The sequence below is a fragment of the Ambystoma mexicanum genome, chromosome 7p (genome assembly GCF_040938575.1).
Source record: "Ambystoma mexicanum isolate Mex_15411 chromosome 7p, UKY_AmexF1_1, whole genome shotgun sequence".
Lineage (NCBI taxonomy): Eukaryota > Metazoa > Chordata > Amphibia > Caudata > Ambystomatidae > Ambystoma > Ambystoma mexicanum.
The window spans coordinates 648,427,951-648,454,132 of record NC_090939.1 but is presented as its reverse complement, the minus strand read 5'-3'; the positions used below and the strand labels follow the sequence as shown (position 1 = coordinate 648,454,132).

Genomic DNA, 26,182 nt, shown 5'->3' with positions numbered 1-26,182 from the left:
CTCTCTCTCCATTTCTCTTTCAGTCTTGCGAGGTCCTGGGCTCCGAAGGAGTTGAGGACCTGATAGAGCGTAGAAGTAACCTTGGTCAGAATGCGCTCCGGGAGAACGTTTGCTTCCAGGGGGGAACAATTGGGAACTTTGCTCAGATTGGGGAATTGGGTGTTAATGGCGTGTGTCAGTTGTAAATGTCTGTAGTGATCGTTAGGCTGCAGCCCAAACTTCTCCCGCAAGGTTTCGAAGTCAAGGAGTTGACCATCCTTGATCACATCCGCCAGGGTGCAGATGCCTCGCCCCACCATGCCCTGAAGTATCCCATCTTACAATGTACTTTTTCTAGATGTATATTGTGTTCAAGTACTTATTTTACTTGATAGAGATCCCTATGTGTAACATAATTAAAGTATATATTTTACAGCATATCAGTGTGGTGAATTTTCTAGAGATAAGTGTGTGCACTGTTTGTACCTTTTTGTTCCTAATAGATTCTTACTCCCACAGATTCATCATCTATGATACCCATCTCCCAACGGAGCTACTCTTCGGAAATATTTCTGCCACCGGCGATCGCATTGCAGTTCCACGCTGTCACTGATCAACGCCTCTACGTGCCCCGCACCAATATGATATTGGGTCCAGTATATATTGAGGTGCTTCAGGAGTACAGATTTGTTAAGTTTTTCATTTCACGCCATTCTGAATCCAACTAAGACATTAGGGTTTAAAAACTGCATCGACTGCAAGCATCATATGTCTGTTTTCCGACTCCCACAGGATCTGTTTATAGTGTTTGGGAGAAGCACATGAAAAGCATGACTAATGGTAGCCTAAGGCGCTTAGAGAAGGGACATCAAAACTCTTCACCTTTATCCCCAAGAAAAAAGATGTCCAACACATTCAAAGGTCACCAGGCTCGCAAGCAGTGCCAAACCGAAGAACGTTCCCCAGTCCACAAGGACAAGAAGCAGAGCCAGAAGAGGTCACGCTCATCTGGCGATTCAGCCAGGCATCATGCTTCTTCTTCCACGAAGAAAAGTCTCTACTCTCTGGACTTCCCTGAGGAAAATGCACCACTGGTACATTTTCCAACCCAATCCTCCACAGGGGAGGAATGGGTGGCTTTTCGGATTAAGATGCTTGACATCTTTACCAAGGCCCCTGAACATATGGTGCCATCAGGGCCCACTTTGCTTGGACAAGCTGGCAGAGACCCTGCAAAGGACTGTCTATGTATGCCTGTAGGCTCGGCCCCAGCTCCTACAAGTGAACACCTGTCTTATACCACACAGCCACATCTTCTGATGTTGCCCCTGCGGCGACAGCTTCACGCTACATGCCACCACCGCCGCCAAGGCTCCTTGTGAGTATACCCCACTCGCTAGGCATTGCATTCATGTAAAAATTAGAAGACATTTTTGATGAAACTGGTGATCCCATTCCATCCCATCGAGCTTGAGCTTTGTACCCCAGGGTGGTGATCATGGATTTTCCGGGGAAGTTCTATAATGAGTAAGAGGAGTTGTTGGACCTTGCCACTGGTTTACAAGAGGCAAGTGGGCTTGACACATCTCCAGGGCTAGACATGATTCCTGCAACAACTCTGGTGGAGCTTCAGTCTTCATTTGAACACCTGTTGGCCAAAGAGGTTATCGGCCACCTCCAGACCTCGAGTACAATTTGAGGTGATGGACATTCTTGGCAGAGGGAGACCCTATTGCCTTTTAACTTGGCATTAGAGGCCACGGTCCTCGTGTTGTGGGCGATGCCAGGTTCGGTTCCGAATGTGAATCAGGACTTAGCAAATAAGCATAGGCCGGTACCTTTCCACCCATCTGCCTTTTCTTTCCTGGCACACCCCCCCTGAAAGCCTTGTGGTTCAGGCTGCCACAGCAAGTTTCAACATTTCCTCAACATTTCCTCCCGCCTTTCCTTAGCCGGAGAGTAAAAGGCTGGATGCTGGGGAGATAAGTCTTTGGCTCAGGCAAGGCCAGTAACAACTCCTGTGCCCTGGCCAAATTCTCTTTTGGTCTCTGGTCCGCAGTTAGAGGCTCGGCAGATCACTTGCCTGTGGGAGAGATGAGAGAAGGCTTCCAAGCCCAGGTCAATGATGCCATGGAAGCATCCTTCACATTTCTACAGATGAGCCAAGGGCATGGCTGACTGTATGTTATGCACCATGGCTACAGGAAGAGTTTTGAGGAGATACTGCCCTGCATGTTCAGGCTAAACCCCTGGACATGTAGTTTGACGGCAACAACCTGTTTGTGGCTAGGCTGATAAGTCCCTCCGAACATTCTAGTCCTCCAGGGTGACTGCCAAGTTACTGGGTCTCGTGGATCAGCAGCAACAGCCCTCTGACCAATGAGTAGAAAGTGTTTCCAACCCTTTCCCTCCTACTCCCACAGGGGCCCGGAACAGGCTCCCTAGGGCAAACAACTGCAGCGCAGTCCAGCTAGGGGCAGGGGCTGAGGACGCTTGCCATCCTCTACAGTGCCCTCATCTGCCTCAGGGGCAAGGCCCCTGTGAAGCAGACTTCCTCCATTTGACCCCAGTAGGAGGGAGAATGTCCCCGTTAGTCAGGGAATGTGTCCCATCACGTGTGTTGCTTGGGCCTTACTGGTCTTTCATCAGGGATATTGCCTTCCTTTTGGTCAAAGCTGTCAAGACCACCACCCCCTTCCAGCCACTGCCTGCCTGCCTCTGGACTTTCTTCTGCTGGTAGAGGTTTTTCAGCTTGTATAGATGCTATAGAACAGGTGCCCAGATCAGAATGTGGCAGCGACTGGAAGAAAGATAGAGGCTTATGTCCTATTTTGGATCTTAGGCTCTTGAACCTGTACCATTGCAAGGGTAAGTTCAAGATGGTTACACTGGCTCACGTCCTCCAATCTCTCGACCTGCAGGACAGTCTGGTGTCACTAGATCTGCAGGACGCCTCCTTCCAAGTGCCAATCCATTTAAAGCACAGGAAGTACCAGAGATTCCTAGTGGGCCATTACGGTTCAGAGGCCTAGCGTTTGATCTTTCTTCGGCACCCAGGGTCATCAACAAGTTGCTGGCACTGGTAGCAGCTTGCCTCAGGTGATGAGGTTTTAATGTTTCCCTTCAGGATGAATGCTCCATCCAAGCTTGCGCCCCAGATCAGGCATTGGCACATCTGTTGCGCACATGTAGTCTATTGCACTGCTTGGACTTCTCCTGAGGACCCCCACCTGGTGATCCTCCCTCACTTGTCCACCCCCAGGGTCGGATCGAAAACGATGGCCTTTCCCTGGCCACCTGAGTACAGAATTCCCCGGGACTAGGTAGTCACATACTGTCTGGTTTTTCACAGTGGGTTTCGGAGAGTGTATAGGTTCTAGGTTTAATAAACAAGACAGGGAAACTTGACCGCCTTTCTTTTGGCTGCAGGAGGGAACAGACAGATTTGGGAACCTCTACAACGACCATCCCTTCCAAATTACGAGCCAGAAGTACTCTAGTCAGCAGTGGCTGTTGGAGTTAATACCATCCATTCCCGAATGGCGCCCTTACCAACTCCTGTGCTGGGTGTGGCCCAAAACGCATTTGCAGGAGTTGTAGGAGGCATGAGTCACATACTCATCCAAGTGATCACTCCGGTTCCAGTCCCTCTGGCCCCACCCAAATGCTTCTATATAGATCCTGTAAATTATGCTAAATTTGAAAATCAATGTGAGCTGCACTCCACGTGTTGCCCCCAAGCGTTTCCAAATGATTCTACGAAGTTGACGTTCATGCTCCAATATCTGGGAAAGCAGCTAATTGGTCCAGACCACTGGTCAGGATGCCATTCTTCAAGATTACAGTGGATTCAAAGAGAAAATTGGTAAATTGTTTGCCTGAAAGTGCCGCGCACAAACCTTGGATAACAAACTACTTAAATCATGACGTTCAATAGACTTCTAGTTGAAACCAACTGGCCTAAGGGTAAAAGAACCTCACTGTTTTGTAGAGTGTTGAGAACAGACTTGAAAGATGTGTTGGCCCAAGTGGTTAATCCCTCACGAGACTGCGCCTGGTGCAATGGTGTAGTCGTTCAACTAGGCGATCAGTTGAACGAGAGGAAGGGAGACAGTAAGACCATGGTTTTCCAGCCAAGGATTAGTCTGCCAGCAGCATGACTAGCCGAAGGCAGTCCCAAGCCCGTGTAGATTGGAGGGGTCAAGGGTCACGAGAGGAAAGAGAAACGCAGTGAACATCACAACCCTGTCTGTACTGCAGCAGAACGCGTTGTTTCATACGAGAATTCAGTGCCAGACAGAAAGGACTGACGAAGTCTGTAGGCGCCACCAACGATGGGTCGGCAGAAAACAGATTCACCCGGCTGATAAGGAGGCCAACATGTCAACACTGAACAGGCCAGAGCCTTCCACGATAAGACTCAGAATTGTTCACATGCCACACCACAGGTGTTGCTGTCAGTGGCAAACAGAAAACCCCAAGCAGCGGTGGTGTTCTTGGACTGTGGAGCCACAGGCAATTATATGGAAAAAACTTATGCCAGCACTCTGGGGGTCACTTTAGTGAACAACGTAAGACCGGAAGTCATATGCACTATGGATGGCGCTAGTTTAACATCCGGGCCTGTCGGGAACCAGATCGAGCCAATTCGTATGCAGTGTCTAGATGGTCACACTGAGTGGATAACATTCAATCTCATAAATGCACCTAGGTGTAAGATCATTCCGGGTATACCGTGGCTGTCGGAACATGACCCTACCTTTCCCTGGACCAATCAAACCTTATGGTTTACCTCTGCAAGATGCTTCCAATAATGTTTCAGATACGGGAAACCTCAAAAGCACTGGTTGATAGCCCAGACGGTCTCGGCGCATCCCAGACTGGGAGCATTGAAAGCTCTTCCCCTCGAATACCAAGACTCCAAGACGTCTACAGCAAAGGCAAAGAAATGGCAAATACCTTACTGCCTCACAGACCGCATGACTGCCAAATCGACCATATGCATGGAGCTTAATTACCATGTAGTCAGGTTTACGCATTGAGTGAACAGAAGCACCTACGGCAGTTCTTGATGGATACCTAATCAATGGATTAATAAGACCCTCCAAATCACGAGCCACCTCCCTGTTATTTGTTTGCCCAAAAAAGGAATTGTACGGACATGTATTGACTATTTTAGAGCTCAATAAAATAACAATAAAGAACAAAGTATTTAATACCTTTCCTTCTGGTGCTTTTAGGCCAAGTAAAGGAAGTCATGATTTATATGAAACTTGATCTAAGCATAGCCTACCACCTCATACGTGTAAAGGCCGGCTATGAGTGGAAGACACATGTACACGAAATACGACCTCTTCGAGTACAGATTGATGCCGTTCGGCCTATGCAATGTGCTGGCAGCATTCCAATACATTATTAATGAGCCACTCCAAGAACTGCTCGACGTATGTGTCATAGTATACATCAACAATATCCTGGTATTATCAAAGACTTCGTAGGAACACGTGCAACAAGTCAAAGCGGTGCTAACACAACTCTGAAAGCATCAGCTGTTTTGCAGTATTGTAGAAGTGTGCGTGTCCTGTCCAGAAAGTGGAATTCTTGGGCTTCATCCTAGCACTATAGGGTATCACTATGGATCCACAGAAGGCCATGGGCGTCATAGAGTGCCCCTCTCTGACTTCAGTTAAAGAAGTTCTGGTTGTCGCACATTTTTATTGGCGCTTCATTCCAGAATTCTGTGCTGTGGTACAACCTATCACCAATTTACCTAGGAAAGGCCAGCGCCTACTCATGGACAGAAGAAGCAGAGAGACGGTTTCAGGAATTAAAGAACCATTTTCATCATCACCAGTGCTAAGACACATTAACCCAGCTGTGAGACAGGCATGGCCTCGAGATGACACAGACAGATAGATTTGGAAAACCTTTATTTTTAGTGGTCAGGATGGCAAAATACCTATCTTGCCCTAACTCCAGGGTAGTAATGCTCCCTAATGAAAAGAAAACTAAGGGAAGTCTAAGTCTGTCAGTTAAAAGTAAACTACTGTCTGTGTCAAAACCTATGCTTGCCCTCACTTTTACAAAGAAATAGAATGTGTGGGATTTGGCTAACTTAAGTGTACAAAGCAACGTCAATGTGATCATGGAGCTCCTCCACAACAAGTTAGAGACACTCGGGGTAAGAAAGATCCATATGTTCTTAGGATTCCCTTGGCAAAATTCCCAGTATCTTTCCTTGTTTGGATTCACTTCTTCACAAGTTCTCCCAGGCTCCCCTTGTGCTTAGAACCTCCTGGATATCCTTTATTTTCAAACACAAAAGTATAATTCCCAACAGTTCCAAATATCACTATCACTTGTTGCTTGCGGGAATCCCTTCCCCATGACAAACCAAGTCCTTCTTATACTTGGGCCTCACCTGATCGTGGCGCAGTTTGCAGACTGCACGGTTCACCCATCACAGGTTGCGCAACCAGGTGCCTAACTTTGCCCACAGTTTATTGGAATGGGGTCTCTTCGGACCCCTTGTATCCGCCTCCTGCCTGGGGGCCACCCCAATGTGTCTCAATGCATTTGGTTTACTCACATTGTCTCTGTTTGTATTTCAGAGTTTTGCTCTTACTTCCATTTTGCTTTTTACTTCCATTTTCTTCCAACTCCCTTTCTGACAAGGACCTTCTGTAAGGATTTCTATTGCCATCAGTTTTCAACCACGCACAGCTCCCCTGCCATTGCAGCGCTCATGGGTGTAATTTTAGGGGGGTACAGGGGTGTTTGTCCCCCAAACTTTCATGGCACACCATTCTGTCCCCATTCATTTGGCTGTGGCACCTTTTCTTCAGATGTCATGTCCCTCTTCCCCCACATTTTCAGCAAAGTTACTCCACTGGCGGCGCTTCCCTTTCCTTTCACATAGACTTTCGAATGTGTATATTTTTATACATGACCACTCTGTGATCCTGTTTCCTTCCGGAACACTTTTACCATTGTCCTCTTGTTAACGGTATCCTTTTCACATTGCACATTTGTTAAATTGGCTACCAGAGACGTTCAATGAGTGCTTTCACTCGTGGTCACTCTGATACAATGTATACAGTCTTTTCTTTACCGGCAAAGGAGTTAACAGCCTCCTTCAGTTTTCACATGCGAGGTCAGGGTCTCCCCGCCTGCCTCTCAAACCCTCCTGCGCTCTTTTTCTTACCCAGGGGAATGAGCATGGTCTGGGCAGCGTACACCACATGATAAGCACGCCCCTTGGCTTCCTCCTACCGACACCTCCGGCTCCCTGGCCACGCTTCCCTCGGCTTCTCCTGACAGCCCCTCAGCGTTTCGGCATCCTGTTCTCCTTGATCCAGTTCCTGGTTCTGCTGTGATCCACCCTCCAGCTCATTCCCCCAACTCGTTTGTTATGCCAAGCATGTGTGTTCCTTTTATAGCCATCTAAATAGTTAACAGGCTGCATGTGGGCATAGTTGAAGTCAGTTGCCTGATCCTGCCTATTGACCATTGGGTAAGTCGTTGTGATTTGATCTTTAACTTCCTCGTCCCAGTACCATAGTGGTGTTTCTCATGGGAAATCTGTACTCCCCTTGATTTCCTATTCTTCGTCTCAGTATTTGAATAGTGTTTAGGGAAAGGAGTAGTGGATGCTTGAATATACCCTATAAAGGCTGAGGGGGGTTTGAAAAGGTCAAGAAGGGGGGAATCCCATGTCTCGCCCTCGGGTATTCCTCCCCCAACCCCTAAGGACACTACACAGGTGATCCTGAGTAGGTTGGGAAAGACCCTTAGGTTTTCCACACAGCCTACCCATACATAGTGGAAACAAACGCATCTAGCCATGCTATGGGGGCTACTCTCTCCCAACGAGAACCCCAGACTAATCAGCTGCATCCCATCGCCTATTGGCCGATAAAGTTTAACTTGGCGGAATTCAACTATACCGTTGCCAAAAGGGAAATGCTGGTGATCAAATGTGCATTCAAAGAATGATGGCATTACCTGCTAGGCGTGCTCCACAGAGTTACCATCCTTACAGGCCATCGTAACCTGTAGTTCCTACGATCCGCCAGAGCACTAACTGCACGTCAGTTGGGGTGAAGCTTTTTTCCCATAGGACTACATCATCACATGCTACACGGGGATTTAAAAAAAAAAACGGAAAGGCGGATGCACTCGCCCACCTAGGAAGCCTTACAGAACAGGCACGAAAAGACAAGGAATCTCCCCCTATACTGTCACCCACTAATTTCATTAGAGCATTTCACAATGAGGACAATGTTTTGGAGGATATCTGAGAACATTTCACCTGGTGCCGTTTGGATGACTGGGTTGAGCAGAGAACTGATCGCTGTCAGTGCAACAGGTTACGATACTTTCCTGGGCGTCTCTATTAACCAATCCAGGAACTGCAACTCGTGGCCCTCTGTCAGATGCACGATAACCCTCTCGCAGGGCACCCAGGAATTAAGAATACCATGAAAGCAGTCCTACGCCACTGATGGTAGCCAACATTGAATCAGGAAATTCAATTGTACGTGTGAACATGCACCACGTGCACCCAGTGCAAGAGTGATCATCAACGACCCCAAGGACTCCTGCAACCACTGGCCACACCTCTTGGACTGTGGCATACCATCTCCATGGACTTCATAACAGACCTGCCCAAGAGTTGTGGGAAGACTGTGATACTTGTGGTAGTGGATTTACTCTCAAAGATGGTGCATTTTATACCACTCGCAAAATTTCTACTGCTGTCGACCTAGCAAAACATTTCCTATCTAACATTGTGAAACTGCATGGTATCCTGTCCATCATCCTCTCTGGCAGAGATAGGCCATTTGTGTGTGTTTATTTTTGGTCCTCCTTTTGCGCTACTCTAGGAGCAAACGTCCACCGGTTATCACCCGCAAACAGATGGACAGAAAGAACAAACCAGATCCTGGAACAATATTTGCGCTGTCAATTCTCGCAAACAGACAAGGACTGGATTGAACTGCTTTGGGCAGCCAAATTTAGCTACACATATAAACCTGTTAGAGCTGAGGGCAATCCAGCTCTTCTTTGGCTCAGTTCTCTCCTGGTTCATGGTATCGAGCAGAGCTGGACTGCACTCCCTGGTGACAGAAAAGTTTCCAAAGAGCAGCTATTCTGGGAGATAGATATCATAGATGAGGAAGCCGTGGAAGGAAACAACCATCAGAAAGAGCATCACTGAGAGGTATGTAAATTGTTCGTTAGCCTGCTACTCCTACTTGAAAGCTGGCATTGTTACTCTATCCATGTTACTTTCCCTTAGGGGAATTTTGACTTCCCTTTCCTCTCAAGTGTGTCAGTCGGTTTTAGATCCATTAACAGAGAGTTTTACAAAAACTGCCTTAACATTAATTAAAACATTTGTAGAGCCTTACGTAAAAAGAAACTGCAACCAAGTCAAACCCCCTTCACTATCCTTCCATGCCCCTTAAAAACAATATTCAGTAAAGGTAAAGCCTACACACCTACTTTCTACAAAACACACTGGTCACAGTGTCTGAATAAGGGTGTTGCTTATCAGAATTAGGGTGTCTCGTAGGTATGCAGCTATTTGCACATCCAACATGAGCAGGGCTAACGTTTGTCCCATTGCCAGCTGTAAATTCAGGGTTCGAAATTGACAGGAGCTGGGAGCTATTTAGCTCCTGGTTATAGCCAAGAGGAGCCGGTTTAGTTTGACACCAACAGCTACCAAGAACAACACTTGACTCCTCAGGTAAGTAGTGTAAAACACACAAAGATATATGATATGATGTTTAGTTTTGGGAATGTGTTTGCAGGAGAATAAAGGACATGCCTAAGGGGCAATTAAAGCATATTGTCTAATATGCTAATGAACAACAAGTTAAAGTTTGCATCTTGCGCTAATGTTACACTTGCTGTACGCTATGGGCTGACTCCTGGTTCCCCAGATGTAGCTTCTGCCTAACGGGTGATGCCTGATACCCAGGAGCTGCTTTTTGCTCCTAGTCAACAAATGCCAATTTCGACCCCTGAAATGTAACCTTGTGCAGTGAACACCATTGGCCAGGGTGTAAATGCTGCAGCATAAGCCGACCAGTGTTGCATAGCTACTGGAGAATGGATCAAAACATGCATGATACTTCTGTGCTGTACAAGGATACGCTATATTGCACTGTCCTGTCACGATGAGAGCAGTGTAGACAGGGAGTTTACATAGTACTGGATGGGAGGATTGTTAGGGAGAATTCTCAAGAATGTGCCAATTCCCTTCACCTTAGAGACCCCCAGCAACTTTGCTGGATTTTGAGGGCTTGATTTTTTTTTTACCTGGAGAGAGTATGACCCTTTTTTCCCACTCATTTATTTTGATGTGCGTTTTACTCTTGTGTTCTTTGGTTATGGAGTTTTAAGATAACTCCATAGGCATCATCTTGTCATGTGTGTCACACAGCACCTTCAGTGCAGTGGCACAGGGGTGTCTTTTAGACTCCCCAAGGTTTAAATACCTTCTCTGGGGTAAACTAATGTTTCCCAGAGAATGTAAAGTTAAATTGACTTTACTAGTCTTTTTAAATTCCTAGACCCAGCACACGCTATCTTCCTATAGAGTGCTGGAGGGGTTAGATAGTATACCCTAGGTCTAAAAACTCATGTAGCAGTCCCCTGCTACCCTTTCCTCTCGAAATGGCTGGTGGCAGTGGTTTTACAATGAAATACCATGCTTTTTTCCGACCGCAAAGATCAGTAGCTAAAAATCGCGGGAGACATGTTTTTCAAGATGGCGCCATAAGCCCTTTTGTTTAAACAGGACCCGGGCTTCTTTTTTCCCCCATTTCTTTTTGGAAAGGTCCTTCTAGTATTTGTCTCTGCGTGCCAAACTAGGTCTGGTACCTTTGTTTCGATGCCTTAGGCGGGCATTAGGACTGAAGACCGCCTCTGGCGCCTGGGGTGGCCAGAAAGTGAGGGAGGTGCCTGAAACTCCCTGTGCTTAGTCTCCTAGGAGACCCGAATGCACTCTAGCGTGATTGGCTAGCTGACTGTCCGGCAAGGGCAGCCACCCTGCTGGGTGAGTGGCAGCTAGGCTGGAATGAATGGGAGAAAACTGTTTAAAAGGCGAGTCTCTTGGCTTGGTAGGCAGAGTCGACCACTGGAACAAAAAAAACGAAGACGAGCTGGAAGAGGACGGCTGCTGCAACTACTGGACCGTTCGTTTGCCCGGTGGAGCCCTGCTGCAGGTCCGAATTGCCACGTTCACCTCGACAGGGAAGCCCCTTCAAAGACTACCTCTTCCTTTGAGTTGGTGGGCCCAATCAATTCGTAAACCACCTGGATACCATTCTCGGAGCTGGTTAGGATTAACCAGGGAGAAGGACACCAGCTTGTGTGCTTGACGACAGCTTCTTGAACGGAAGTGACTCCATTTTGTCAGCTTTGACGACGATCCTGTGCAGTGCAGCAGTCCCCCGACGTCCTCCCTCTTGTCCCCACGACTGAGGCTCAGGAACAGCAAGATCTGCAGGAACTGCCAGGAACCTACGTCTTCAGCTGCATCAGTTGCTTCATTTTAAGGTACTGTGCGAACCCAATTAAGAGAACTTGCCTCTCGCAGTGAAAGCTCGTGAAACTTTCCCAAGTTGCAGGCCTAATCATCTTGTGACCCAACATATTCTTTTTCGAACAAACTACTTCTGAGAACTTTGGCAAAGACTTTACCGTTTACTACCAGAACTGCTCTTTCTTATCCAAGACACTTGGCCTAGGCCTATTGAATTGAATTGACCCTTCTGGTGAACTGAAACTATTTGCACTGCCTAAGAAAGTATTTGTGATCCATTGTGTTCACTTGTACAGTTTTATTCCTGTTTAAAGTGACTGAAATGCCATTTGGCTCCTATTTCAGGGGGGCCTAATTTACTCAGAAACTGATTGGTTTGGTACTGAAGTTTATTTGTGTATAATATTAAGTTGCCTCCCTCTAGTGACCGTTTTCTAAATGATTGTATAATAAATTTATAAGTGTTTTACCAAGACACCTTGAATGTAAATGTCTACTTGAACCACTGTGATTGTAAGACCTTTGTGTAACCTCATTTACTGCTCACATTCCCTCTTGAGATAAGCCTGGCTGCTCAGCTCGCTGCCAAAAACTGTGTAGTACAGACTTATACCAAAGGTTGGTTTTGCTTACACCTGTAGTCCTAATTGTGTGTGGTGGTCCCAGAGGGTACTGTATGCATTTCTGCCGAACACGGATGGCCAGGGCAGGCATGCCGTCTTCAACTGGTACAATATCAACGAAGAACTGGAGGGGGTATGGATATAAGTGCAACAAAGTTACATATCGTAATGTCTCTATTCCTAGTCATTCATTCCTGTCATGTGGACACTGTCTAATTTACATCTCCCCTCAATACACAGGCCCAGAAAAGAGAATTAAGTTAACACACTATCTGGGAGAAGAGGGGACAGATTTTGGAACCCTTGAAGCTATCCACAATCAACACTTTAAGGAGATGGGTGCCTGAGATTTTCGCTAACACATTTATTTTATCCATATTTATTTGCATTCAGCATTTTCCAAAACATTTCATAGCAGCAGTAGAACATTGTACATGAAGTATTCACTACAAATAATTATAGTGCGTTTAAAGGGAGACAGTGATTAAGAAGCATGCTAAACCTCTAAAAATCAAAGGATTAAATACATGTATAATGAAATAGTCTGGTCATATTGCCTCTTACATTTGACATTATATTACGAAGATGGATAAAGAATATATGAACATATGTCTGGAATGAAGGCTGAACAAGGCTTTCTGCTTCTATCCAAAGACATAACCATCCTTATAGGTGTGATAATGAGCACATAGGTCAAAAGAATCAGTAGAAAGCAGAACGGTATAGAATATATTTGCTCTTCTTTAGATAATGGTTAACCATTCATTGAAAAAAATGTTAGACACTGCCTTTTTCTACCCTTGAATGAATTTCGGTATTGTGATGTAACAGGTGAATTGCAAGACCAAAGTATACACTGTAAATATGTGATGGCATCTCTCATTGATAATCCATGAACAGTTAAAAGTTAGTAAAAAAATCAGTGCTGTCACTCCACATCTCCAGACACGTTCAACCTCACAGAGACGATAGTTCAGATGCTCTGTCTGTCAGCCAGTTTCAGATAATCGATATGGGGATCTAACCGTTAGTCATAGTTTACATACATTACCCTCTTTGACTACTGTCACTATCCATAGCTTTCAGTGTTCTCTGAGGTATAGAAGGAGTAAGGGAAAAGGAAGTCTTAGTGAAGTAACCTTTTATTTTTTCTTAAATCTCAGGTGGACCCAGATGTTTTTGCTGCGTTGCCTGCTGAGCTTCAGGAAGAACTGAAAACTGCTTATGGTCAACGCACAAGACAAAATGAGAACACTGTTCTGGATCCATTTGGTATGAATAAAAAGATATAATTGATGTCTACCAACTGTGCCATACCTTTACTATGCAAAATGTGGTATTCTTTTTTGAAAGATGTATTGATTGAAGAACTTTTGAAGCACAAATGGCACATTTTTAAGCACAGAAGTGCCAACAACTGAATGATCATGTTCAATGAATAGTCCTTTGTCGTAAATAGGAAGTCACATTCTGCATAGCTATGTGCTATGTTTGCGGGGGGCGTGGTCTGCTGGCATGGAGTGAAGACGTTGCGTAGAGAAGCTCCCGATGGATCCTGTAAAAGATAAGTAAGCCCCTTTTAACTGCAAAATTTGCCTCAGACTAAGTGTGGCAGGGAGATCCTGGGACCCTCTACGACAATTAGCGCAAAGTGCAGTGAGGGACCCGCGAAGGCAAGCAAAGGAAGTAGCGTGCTGGAATTGCCTCTCCCAAGATGGTGCCGGGTGCGGTGTGAAACGAGGCACACCTCTGTGTCTCTCTGGGTCCTGGACGGCAGCCTGTGTGGGAAGCGGTTGCTCACCCGAGTGAGGAGTTGAGCGTAGACAAGAGTGCGACAGAGCTGCTCTTTTTGAAACATTGAAAGAGGGCGACGAGATGCAGGAATACTGCGTACCGAGCCGGTAAACTGAGGAACCACCCTGCAGGCGACAGTATCAACAGAACGGAGAGTGAAGCAGGGCTAGCGCGGAGCAGCTCGAGGTAGAACCCGTGTCTGAGAATCAGTCGCTCGGTGCTGGCGCAGGGCCTGCTCAGCGTGGAGTGGAAAGTCCCAGCACATCACAGTGCAGTGCAGCAAGAGGAAAACTGGAAAAGAGCTAACGGCTGGGGGCTGATAGAGAGCAAGACTGATCCACCTGGTGAAGAGTCCTTGGGGAAGGTGGATCAAGCACACCCCTCTGGGATCTCTGAAAACACATAGGGTTCCCACCTACTATACACAGATGCCTGGTGGGTGTCACATCCATTGGTGTCAAATAGAACTGCACCAAGACTCATACCTGACAGAAGGCTGTGAGGGAAGGCTTCACAAAGAAAAATGGAGGCCTTCGCCCGGAAAAAACAGAAGAGCCACCTCCCAACGGACCCATGAAGATGCTGGAGAAATAACGGCATCCGTGCCGCCATGGGGAGGGACTTCCAAATACTTCAAGCCATAGCGGCGCGGCGTACATCGATGGAAAACCGGATAGATGAAGTGAAAATTGACATAGGCCTGCTCAGACAAGACGTACGCTCCCTGGCCGAAAGAGTGTGGGTCACTGAGGTAAATATGCAAGACACCATGAAAACCATCAGAGTTGAGATCTCAGGTACAGGATCTGATTACGAAGGTGCAGATTCTGGAAAACAGAGTGGAGTATGCGGAGGGAAAGTCAAGAAGTAGTAGCATAAGGATTATGTGTCTACCTGAAGGAGAAGGAAAGGATACCACCACATATGTTGAAAATCTTCTACTCCAAGAGGTGGGCCCAGGAATGCTGACCCAGGGATTCACATTGGAGTCACAGTGCAACGGGCACATGGATCCTTAGTGAGGAAACTGCCTTCAGGTGATCCTCCTAGACTGTTGAGAGCTAAAATGTTGAACTTTAAAGACAGGGAGTGGATTTTGGCATTTTCAAGCAGAGGTGAAGTGATAAAGAAGTCATCTGCCACACTAGTGATCTACATGGACTATACAATACAAGTGAAGTGGTGCAGGAGCCAATTCGATCCAACAAAGGGAGAGTCAACTAGGATTAAATTACATGCTGATCTACCCGGACAAGCTGAAAATACTGCATAATGGGAAGGCGCAGATCTTCGAGAACCCAAAGACTCAAACAATCAATATGGGGCCCAGCCGGGAAATGCGAGACACTAATCGCTGAAGAGAGCCAACATACTTGAGGATTCATGTCTTCGCACAGTTGAACGGTTGAGGGTCTACAAGTTACAGGGGACAAGAATGGGGTTCCAGACTGGGGGTCTGATATTGAGGCAGGTTTCTGTTGTGGTTACATTTATTGAAGGTCGTAGTTGGCCTGGCCAAACAGCCCCTGATTAAGTTTAATTAAGAATACCGGTTTAGGTATTCACCAGCCAACCTTCACACAGTTCGGGGTGGAAGATGGGTAGGAAGGCCTGAAGGTGCCGGCACTTTCAAAAATTTGCTAAGGTTGCTCGTATTTAGATTCTTTAGGCGGCTTGGACTCAATCTCTGTTTTAATGTGGGTGCTTTTCGAAATATCATTGTTGGTTTCTCTTCTAGGTGTTTATTCAGTGTCTCATCTGTTTGTAGAATATTCCAGTGTTTATTCAATATATTCTTCATAATGCACGCCTCACTGTTGTATGTGGTGATGAAGTGTGTTTTTGCATTTTTACTCAAATGTTTCTTCTTGTTGGTTAGTAGACTAGGCCTTGACATTTTTTCTGCTTTCCTTATGGCTTAATACAAGGAGTCCTCATTGTATCCTCTCTGAATGGATTTTTCTTTCAAATCCATTATATGCGTTTGATATTTCTTTTCTGTACTACAGTTGCGTTTAACTCTTGAGTATTTCTCCATATGGAATATTTTTAATGGTATGCTTCACATGATTACTTTGTGCATGCAGTTTGTTGTTTACTGCCGTTGGTTTAATATAGAGACCCATTAGTATTCTTTCCCCATTCGTGTAGCAATTCTATTGCCTCTGAACTAACTTTTTCTGTAAATTTGATGTTATAATTGTTGTCCTTGAGATGGGCGATGTATTCTTTGAGTCTCATTTTGTTGCCATTCCATTTCATAAGTACATCATCAATGTACCGCCCCCAATATACAACATTTTTCTCAATAAATGCCTGATGTTGCCATGCATGGTTTAGTTCGAAGTGGCCCATGAATAGTTTAGCATATGAGGGAGCAAATTTGGTATAGCAATACAAAATATTGGTCAACTCCGAATAGTTGCCGTGTACTGAAAACACGTGACAACATCATGGCATGTGCACGAGTTATTAAAAGTAGAAATAGAATCCTCACAAACATCATGCTTAATATCCTTGACACATATATTGAACGAATTAGGAACAATAATTATATAATACTTATTTGCCCATAACAAACGTAGCAAATCCATGAGGATCGGCAGATATGCCATTTCAAAATGGCCACCACAAGAACTAGAACATATGATGTCAAGGCGGTACGCATGCGTGATGACATCATTACGTGCTACAGGCCATAAAAGCGGAAACTGAAGACAGAGAGATTCATTGCAGATCCAGGCGACAACAACAAGGCAATCAGACCTTGCTGTAGGTGAAAACCTTTGGACAAAAAAGAAGTTAAAATTTATTTTTCCCCTCCTTTTTGTTTTGTAACTAGGAACATGTTTAGGCTACCAGGCTTTCTAAGGTTAGGAAATACAAAACTATATCTCAGACTGCCCATGTCTAAACCTTAAAAAATTTCTCTGCATATATTATGTGAACATTTGTATGATACATGCTTGTTCACAGAGGTTTTTTTAAAAAGGGTTCTAGTAAATAATTAGCCCTTCTGAACTCTCAGATTCAACATTCCTGACAAAGTACACCTTTAAAATTAGATTTAACCGTACAAAAAAAACTACAAATTAAGCAACAGAAGCAAAGGGTGAGTGAATTCATTTACCTTGAGCAACAGGTCCTCCTTTCTTCGATCACAAATGCTCTTTTTTCTTTCAGATTTGTATGATTTACTATTATAAAACAATACTCAAATTAGAATTCTGTTCCTTTTATTTTTCTTTGGTCTAGAATCTATCCTGAGGAACCACAGCTAAAGTTGTGGGGAAACACGTGTTGGGAGATTGGTAGATTATAACATTGGAAGAAAAAAAGCACAGAACTAGTGTGCTAAATGGGAATTTTAAAATATGCATTATGGAACTGTATGAATGTATGAAATCAATACATGGGAGAATACAACAGAGCACAAAACTAATGTGCAAAATGGAATTATGAAATGTGGATAATGCAAATGTACTAATGTATGAAATGAATACATGAAGAATACATATACATAAAATAAACAGATTAAACCATATTGGAATACTGACTGAAATCTATTCCTGGGATCGCACGCTAAACAAGTACCAGGCACAGTAATAACACTTTAGGTTCTTTATTGTTTCAGCCACAATATAGGCACTTGAAGTGCAGATCCCAGAACCACAACCAAATCGGCTCCAAAGATTCGCCCTAGGAGAGGATCAAAAGCTGACAAAGGCTGAAAAATTCTAAGCAAAGCATGGCTCTATTAGCTGTATTGTTTGGGACGGCGGTTTTTTGTTACACTTGCCAATACCGTCTGGTTACAAGGTTGAGGGCTATACGAGGAAGATATACTAGGAAAACAGAAATGGTTGTGAATCACGGATGGCTGCCGGAGTTAGGACTGGTGACGGTAATGGCTGGAGAGCTCCAAGAAGGTAGATGCGAGGGGTACGCCCAGGATGTGGTGGAGAGGGAACAGAGTGAGTTGGGATGGTGAACACGTTGACGGTAGCCTCCTGGAATTTAAGAGGACTAAATAGCTGTTCAGCAGAAACAAGTGGGCATGTTACCTGCGTAGAAAACCGGTTTGGAGTGCGCTCTGGGAAACACACCTCACAGCTGAAAAACAGGAAAAGGTCCTTAGGAAATGGGGTGGGGTCAGATATGGGGTGACTTACTCCACGGATGCCAGAGGGGTCCTTATTTGGGTGACACCCTCGGTACCCTTTAAAATACGAGAGGTCAGGACGGATGATATGGGGAAGGATGGTCCCAGTTCATGGTTAAGTGGAGAATGGAGAGGTGCGCATTATCAATACTTCTTCTTCTAATCATGATGCCTCTAGCTTCTTTCATTTACTGTACGCAAGGTTAGCCACTTACCAGGGGACATTATGGCTCTGGGCGGGAGATTGTAATTGCTCACTAGACCCTAGGTTAGACAGGTCAGATATGAAACACATGAGGCTGGTCTGCCAGCAAGGGTGCTAGGGAAAATGCTGAAAGGGTTTGAGCTGGTGGATGTTTGGGGGGCGCCTGTATGGGGAACAAAAAGGGTACTCGTACTTTTGAAATCCACACAAAGTCCATACACGGATTGATTATTTTTTCGCTGGACAAGAGAGGATGGGAGTGTTTACTAGTGCAACGTATATGGGTAGGATGCCCTCAGACCATGCCCCACTATTTGTGTCCTGGCAGTTAGGCAGAGGTAGGGCCTCAGTACCAGCATGGAAGTTGAGAGCAGAAACACTGACGTTTAAAAGAGCACATGACCGAGAACATCACAGAATTCTTCACAGCAAACGTAGGCAGTGTTGCAAGCAAAGGGCTCTTTTGGGAAGCTTTTAAAATTGTAGTGAGGGACATAGCGATCGCTAAGATTGGATGTGTGTAGGTGTTATACCGAGGCAGGTGTGAAGCTACCACATTTTTAGTTAAATTACCTCACGGGACCACTGCAATTTGTTGCCTGGTGGCTGTTAGATGAGACCACCTTAGACCCCACATTGCTGAAAGAAATAGTGAATCTTTATGTACTGATGGAAGTGTTAGGGGTGGAAGATAGGAAATTCCCAGACAGCTCGCACATTCTACGACCAGGTGAGAGAATATGGTCGAGGACTTTGAAACTACTGAGTGTAGGGGAGCCCTAGAACAGCGGGACCCTTCAGATGATAAGATCTCACTGGGAGGAAAATTGAGTGGTGGTGCTGGGAGATCTGATGCAAGAAGGCCAACTACCAGAGTCCTTGGACCTTAGGGATGATAAAGGGATACATGCCGGCCAATCCCAGACACACATGAGAATAATAGTGGCGGTTAAAGGAAAATGGGGGGAGGTGGAGAGAGACCCCACCCTGGAGTTAATGTATGACTTGTCTGAGGGGGACGGCATGAGATCTCGCATTTGGACAGTGGAATGCTGGTGAGATTGCTGAGTGAGGCACTCCAGGTGAAGTCAAAGTGGGAGGAGGCCTTGGGCAGAATGTTCACTGAAGCAGAATGGGCTAATGCACTCCTGTATACCAAGAAGGTGTCTAGAAATGCGAGACTTAAACTTATACAATTGCATATACTTCATAGGACGTATATGACACCATACAGGATTGCCAAGTTCCTGGGGCTGCAGTGAAGTGTTGCCTGAGGTGTAACAAGGAGAAAGCAGAAATGATGCATATGTTTTGGAGATGCACAGTAATTGAAGAGTTCTGGTTGGCAATAGCTGCATGGATGAGCACAGGGGGAGTGACAATGTTTAGGTGGACACCGGAGGCATTCTTGCTGGAGGTGTTCCCACACCTGCGGAAGACGCGACATGCCACAAAAATAATAGACCTAGCCTGTATATTAGCGAAGCGTCGGGTAGCCATGGGTTGGAAGTCTCTCGAGGGCCCCCAATTTTATGGGTGGTGGCACAACCTTCAGCGGTGATCAACGGCAGAGCCGGTTGTGTGGCAAAGAGCAGTGATTAGAGGTATGCAAGAAGTGAATGAAAATGTTATGGCCTGGAATGTCTGGGAACAGAGGATGTTTGCTCCAACAGATGATGTGCCACATTGAGATATCAAACATCAGAGACTGAAAGGCACTGTGATGGTAAGTAGTAGGATCCATAGAACAGAAGGTGTGAGAGGCTAAGAGCAGGGAGGAAGATTAGCTAGATACACAATGAGAAGTTCATCTGAAAGGCTGGTGATTTTGATCAGAGGGGACGGCAAGCAGGGTTTTAAGGGGTTAGTATGTTGATTGTTAAGTGCAATATTTGAATATGCTGTAAGGAGAAATAGTTGGTTGTTTCATTGATGTTATATTTGGTAATGTGAAACTGGAATAAACCGGTTTAAACAAAAAAAGCTATGTAGTATACTTGTTGAAGCATTAATCCCCAGAAGTCTCCATATATGTCAGTTAATGCCTTTCCTCAATAGTCACTGCTGATTAGAAAGAAGAGGTACCTTCCCCAGAGAGGTCATTGATTATCCTTGAAGTACAAGGTTTGTGTCTTAAAAGATGGAAACCATTCTCAAGCTAGGCAGTGTAGCAGATCAGAACCAGAAATTAGATGCTGGTGCGTCTTTAGTGTTATATTCAAGGTTGAGTTTGAACGCTGTTGAAACATGTGATGTAGAGATGGCAAGAAAAACTTTAGGAAGCTATGCAAGTTGTTGGGCCTCAGGCCTTTAGAAACAATGCAAGGTAACCTAGTCGGCACTGAGGGTAAGGAAACAGTAATTGAGATTGGATTATATTTCTATAGTGGCAAGCCGTAAGGCTTTACAGACTATTACAGAAAATAGCTGGGCTCTAGTGAAAGATATCTTATACTATATAATAAAAGGCCAGATGTATATTTGTCCAAAGCCATCCTGACCACTTTTCCTGTTATCACCGCTAGAGGGAGCTGTTGCCTTACGCATGCAACAATAAGACTGCCAAGTTCATCTTCCAGGCAAACATAATGTGCATTTCAACAATGATAACACACTATTAGCTGCAGAAAAGGCCCAAGACAGGGATACCACTTTAACAGCAACATAAAAAAAACATATAAACAGAAATTGACTTCATTAAACACCACTTCTTTAACATAATAAATTACGTTTTCCCCCCAATGTACTTCTGTATTATGTAATTATTTGTTGCAATATTGTTTGGTAATGTATTATATCAATAATATTCTTCATGTACGTTTTAAACTTTGACTTTAATTTATTGTATTATCTCGTGTTTACCTCGAATCGTGCTGCACATCAATTGCATTACTCTGACATCCCTCAACATTTTATATTGAGTCCAAAACCTGTAGGTGTAATCCAAGACAATGAGGAGCAGATACAAAAACTGTCTGTATGCACTATTTTGAACTTTCAACTGATTCTGTGAGATTTTGTTTTAGGTTACTACTTCTCCACGTAAAAGGAGCAAGATCCTTTACAAAAATGTTTGTTTTTCTATTAACATAAATTATGTTAAAATACACCACATGGTACATTTACACTCTGACCATGTCTTCCTTTATGCATGTTAGCCTGTGTACACAACATTTTCCACTAGTTTTCCTAAAAGGGTATAGACATTTCTGGCACCTCATTCTATAATAAAAAAACAAAGATAAAATAATTTTTTACTCAGCACTAAATTATCTCAACTTTTTAAGATCTGTTATCTTTTGATGTCAGACAAGAACTGGCTTTGGAGTATTGTGCTCATTCTCTACCTTTTATATGCCAAATTGATGTTTGTAAACGCAACTTAAAAATGCAGCAATTTAATACTATTTTCCACTCACATTAACCAAGATGATGCAGACCTTGTACTGTTCTTATCTGCTTGTCTTGCTATTACTAGGGGTTGGGGGGCATGTTTTCTTAACTTGGGAGAGATATGTATTTCATGAATTGCTGTATCTACTATGTTTATAATTTTTGGGTATGAGACTGGGCAAGTTAATAAATTATATACTTTTGTGTTCAATAATATTGCTGTTGCCAGATTTACATTTTTCAGGTGCTGTAAAGATGGATAGTTTCTTTTAAAATTGGCACCAGTTTAGAAAGTTGTAGCTGTAATTTTCTACACTATACTCTATTTCCTTCACGTTCAAATTGTCTGATTTATGTAAACAATTCTTTTGGGGCATGCATTCTTTAACGGTCATAATTTGTGAGCTTAGTGCACTTTACGAACGTGCATATGTAATGGATGGGATCACACAGATTAATTCTGAGTCCAAATAACCGAACCAACTCAGGAAGATGGCAAAGTACTGTTTTATTAACAGTTATCTAAAACAGGGAGGTTACAACGAACATCAAAGGACGCACGCTCAGTTTCTCTCAGCGATCTTTTCACAAAACATAGACTTCATATCAAAAATACATCAGAGGTGACGTCATACTACGTGGCAATAATAAAAAACCTATCAAGGGTCAGGATTGGCTTAAGGGGAACATCTAAGTATACTTTCTATAGGAACTAGGATTGTGATTGGCTGTCCACTATCAGGTGAACAACATATGCCTACCTCTAAAACATGTCATCTTCAGAAACATTAGATAGATAGTTTCTCATTGGTCTTCGAACTATAAGGTCCTTCGTTATATATATGGACTAATATAATTGGTTGGGACGCTTGTGCCAGGTCTGGAACATTCGGTTCACTTAGCGCGTAAGCCCACACCCATGTGCAAGTAGATGGGGGATGACACTACCTCCGCACCCAATTAGCCCAGCGTCTCATCACCCACGCCTTCTGCCATGAAGATTGTCTTTGAAATTGGTCTTGCAAACTAACCTTGTCTTTAGAATACATGGGAGTGAGAGCACGCACTATCGTGTTCTGGGACTCCAAGTTTGAACTCTATTTTAATCCTGGCTCATGTGACAGGAGACCACAATTTGGTCCATTTTGCAATTTTTAAATGCTTTAAATGAATTAAACTTGGCACTCTTGGTGTTATTTCTTTGCACCTTCACAAGGGTCGATTCATCCTTTGCACGTTCACCCACTTCCAGAATAGATAGCTGACCTTAGCTGCTTCAGTCTTAACTCCAGGCCAGGCAGCCTCGTCTTGCAGCTCCACGATTCTACTTATTCTTGCTGCGACACAGCTTTCCCTTCCCTCTTCATGGATCCTGGCTTACTAAATTCATGATACTGATGTCCAGCTTCTATATAATGGCAGCTTTGCCTGCGCTTTATTCACTATGTATAGCCAGCTTCTATGATGACTTGCGTTTCAGCATGTGTACATTTATTGAACGGTTGATTTATTTTTTTTGCGGCACCTTGTTCATGTGTAATCTTCTTTGTATTTAAAATCTCACTTGATTCTTTACTTTGTCATTAGTTTCCTTAGGATATATACATCCCCCTTAGTCAGTATCTCGGGACGTCCTGCATACTTTGTATGATGTCACTGGCTTCTTTTCTCTGTTCTTTCTCATATTCCTTTCGGGAGCTCCTCCCTTAGGTTATCATCCCTTCGGGGATACATTCGTTATGGGTGTCTCAACGGGTATCTTCTTTCGAACACACGCAGGATTGGCACACCTGCTAGTGTCAAACACAGCACGATCTCAGGTCTCCAACAAATGGGAGGAAGGCGGTCAGGATTACCTGCAGAGGCATGCAGCTGCTCCTCTACATTCCGCTCTCTGGTCGAGTCCTCGACCACTTCCTCAATTGTTTCTACATCCTGATATTTTCTCTTGAAATGTTTTGTAGGTGTCCATATCTTCATCACCCACCCCCCTCAGGATGCCTGCTGTTTTCACATGTTCATCTACACTCTAGGTCATGTAGTTACATCGTCCATTCAGGGTACAATAGACCCATCGTCCCACGTACTTATGACTTTTTGGATACAGAAATGTTGTTCTCTCAGGTGCCATAATGGTAGCCTCTATGTATTTCCTGACAACGTCATCAGTCAGATTCCTGGCGTTTGCTTTATTTTTAAAATCAATCATGATCTTCATTCCTACCACATTTTATTTTGGTTTGGCCGTTTTCTTACATTGGGCAATCACCATCCTGACTATGCAGAATCCAAACATTACTAGCAATAGTATTACTTCAAAACCTTGAATACATTCGCCAACCACTGAGGGATCCATGAGAACAAGGAGGTAAACCAACTGTCATCTTCAATGTCATCTGTCTCGTCTTCCATCTTGGTATGCAGGTCTGTCAGCATCTTTATGGCCTCTGTCAAGGTCCCATTCTGTCGTGAGAAGGTATACATGTGCAACATGATGGCCCGATTTTGGCGCAAACTCCTCCTTCCATCACTGTGATCATATCAAGGACATACCTAATCTGGAGGGTTATCAGTCGTATGGTCGTCGGCTCTCCCTTAATGGTGTTGAATCCCTTTATGGTTGCATTGATAGTTTGCAGAAGCTCCCATCTGGTAATTTGAAACCATTTGGCGTTTGCCACTGTCTGAATTCCAGGCGTGAATATAGCTGTCATTATCATAGCAGTCTTGTTGAACAACTTGTGCTCTTCAGGAATGGTTTCATACACTGTTATTGATTTGGCTGAGAAATAATGTTCTCATTTTGTCCATATGAGTTAAAGGGATCTTCTCCTTCTTAAATGTTCATCCACCTTTGGAAATTCACGAATGTTTAGATCACTCTGATGAATCACTAATGCTGTAACATGGATGAGCACCAGGGAGCACACTCTGCCTCAATCCTTGGGCAACTTCATATAGGCTCTAAATCCACAAGCCCAATATCAATCCATAAGGGCAGCAGTCCCTTCTCTCATTCCATGAACGTCAATTGTGGTTTTGCATTCCTTGTTATATCCCACATGATTCTTTCCATGGTTTCGGAAACACGGTGTTGCTTTAACCAATGGGATTAGAACTACTGGGCCTGAATAATCTTCTACCCATGTCGGTAACTTGAGTGCTTGGTCCATGACTTTAAGCATCCATCATTCACTTTCTACACTTCTTGTACATAGTCTGTTTTTAGCAGATGAGCTGCACAGGACATCATTTCTTCTTCCCATACCTTCTTGGTATGCACTCGTCCATAGATCAATAGTTGTGTTTGTTCCCAACATCCAGGCGATCCTGTTATTTCCGTCACACCAGGACGGTTCATTCTCTTCATTTCTTCAATGATCACCTCATCCTGTCTTGCAGCAGGATACACAAGCATTTTACTTTTCCATCCAGGCTCCTTCTCCATTTGTATGATCTTAATATAGTCATCCTGGTATGGAAACGACCATCTCGATCTCCATCACAAGGTCGCCCAAATTCCTTGGAACTGTTCTCAAGTAGTACATGCTGCAAGATGGCTGAGGCATTTCGCATCGTATGCTGATACCTCCTTCGAAATTAAAGTCCTTACTGTATTCATGGCATAGAGGATGAGAGGGCAGACATAGCAACTCTCATCAGATGCTCTCTCCCCGACATTTGTCATGTGCTGGTACCACATGTTATTCCCCAGGTGAGCTGAATTATCTAGAGGGGTATTTATCCCTTCATTATCTTCCTCTGCATCTCTCTTATGTCTCCTAACATACTTATAGACATCAAGGAAACGGTCATCATACGTACTCATAGTGGGGAGAATCATCATAGGAACTCTTTATTCAGCAGAACCATTAAGATGATAAAGACTGAAAAATAAGGAACAAAAAGACAATGACAACAATCATGCAAATATATATTATGCATAGAAATTTGGGCAACCATTTCTCGTGCCATCCTACTGCTTGCTGAACTAGTGTTGTCTCTATAATCATGTCGTCTTCATTCATAATTTCGAATACAATCATTGAGTTTCTTTTCCATATGCAATTGTACAATTTGTTCAATTATAGCAATGAGGAGTCTTCTTATCACTCTGTTTTTAGGAACGGGTAAAAAAGTGAGAAAGTATCAACGTCTATTCTAACAAGAGCATGATAAGATTGAAGTATGAACACAAAAAACAGCAACCACAAGCCAATTAACGTCACGCCGGCAGGTATCATGTATTTTTATCACCTAAAACAAATATTCTCCACGAAATGAATCTGGATATTGATCTCTTTTCCAATTTCTAATCAAGAACTGACTTTTAGGCATTATTCTGGTGCATTATTCACTGCTTCAATATATTTCTTAAAGTTCATTTCGAACTCTGGAATTTCCCTGCAAGTTCTTGCACTCTCTGGTTAAATATATATATATATATATATATATATATATAAGGATTG

The 26,182-nt window shown here is 44.0% G+C and overlaps 1 protein-coding gene across 4 annotated transcripts in view; it reads left to right on the top strand.

Moving 5' to 3' along the window:
- Positions 1–26,182, top strand: part of REV1 (REV1 DNA directed polymerase) — a 1,193,441-nt gene that overhangs the window by 853,556 nt on the left and 313,703 nt on the right. For all 4 annotated transcript variants that reach the window (XM_069636691.1, XM_069636693.1, XM_069636692.1 and 1 more), the window contains one exon: positions 13,323–13,431. In XM_069636691.1, the coding sequence (XP_069492792.1) occupies positions 13,323–13,431 (109 nt within the window). The remainder of the gene's footprint in view (positions 1–13,322; positions 13,432–26,182) is intronic.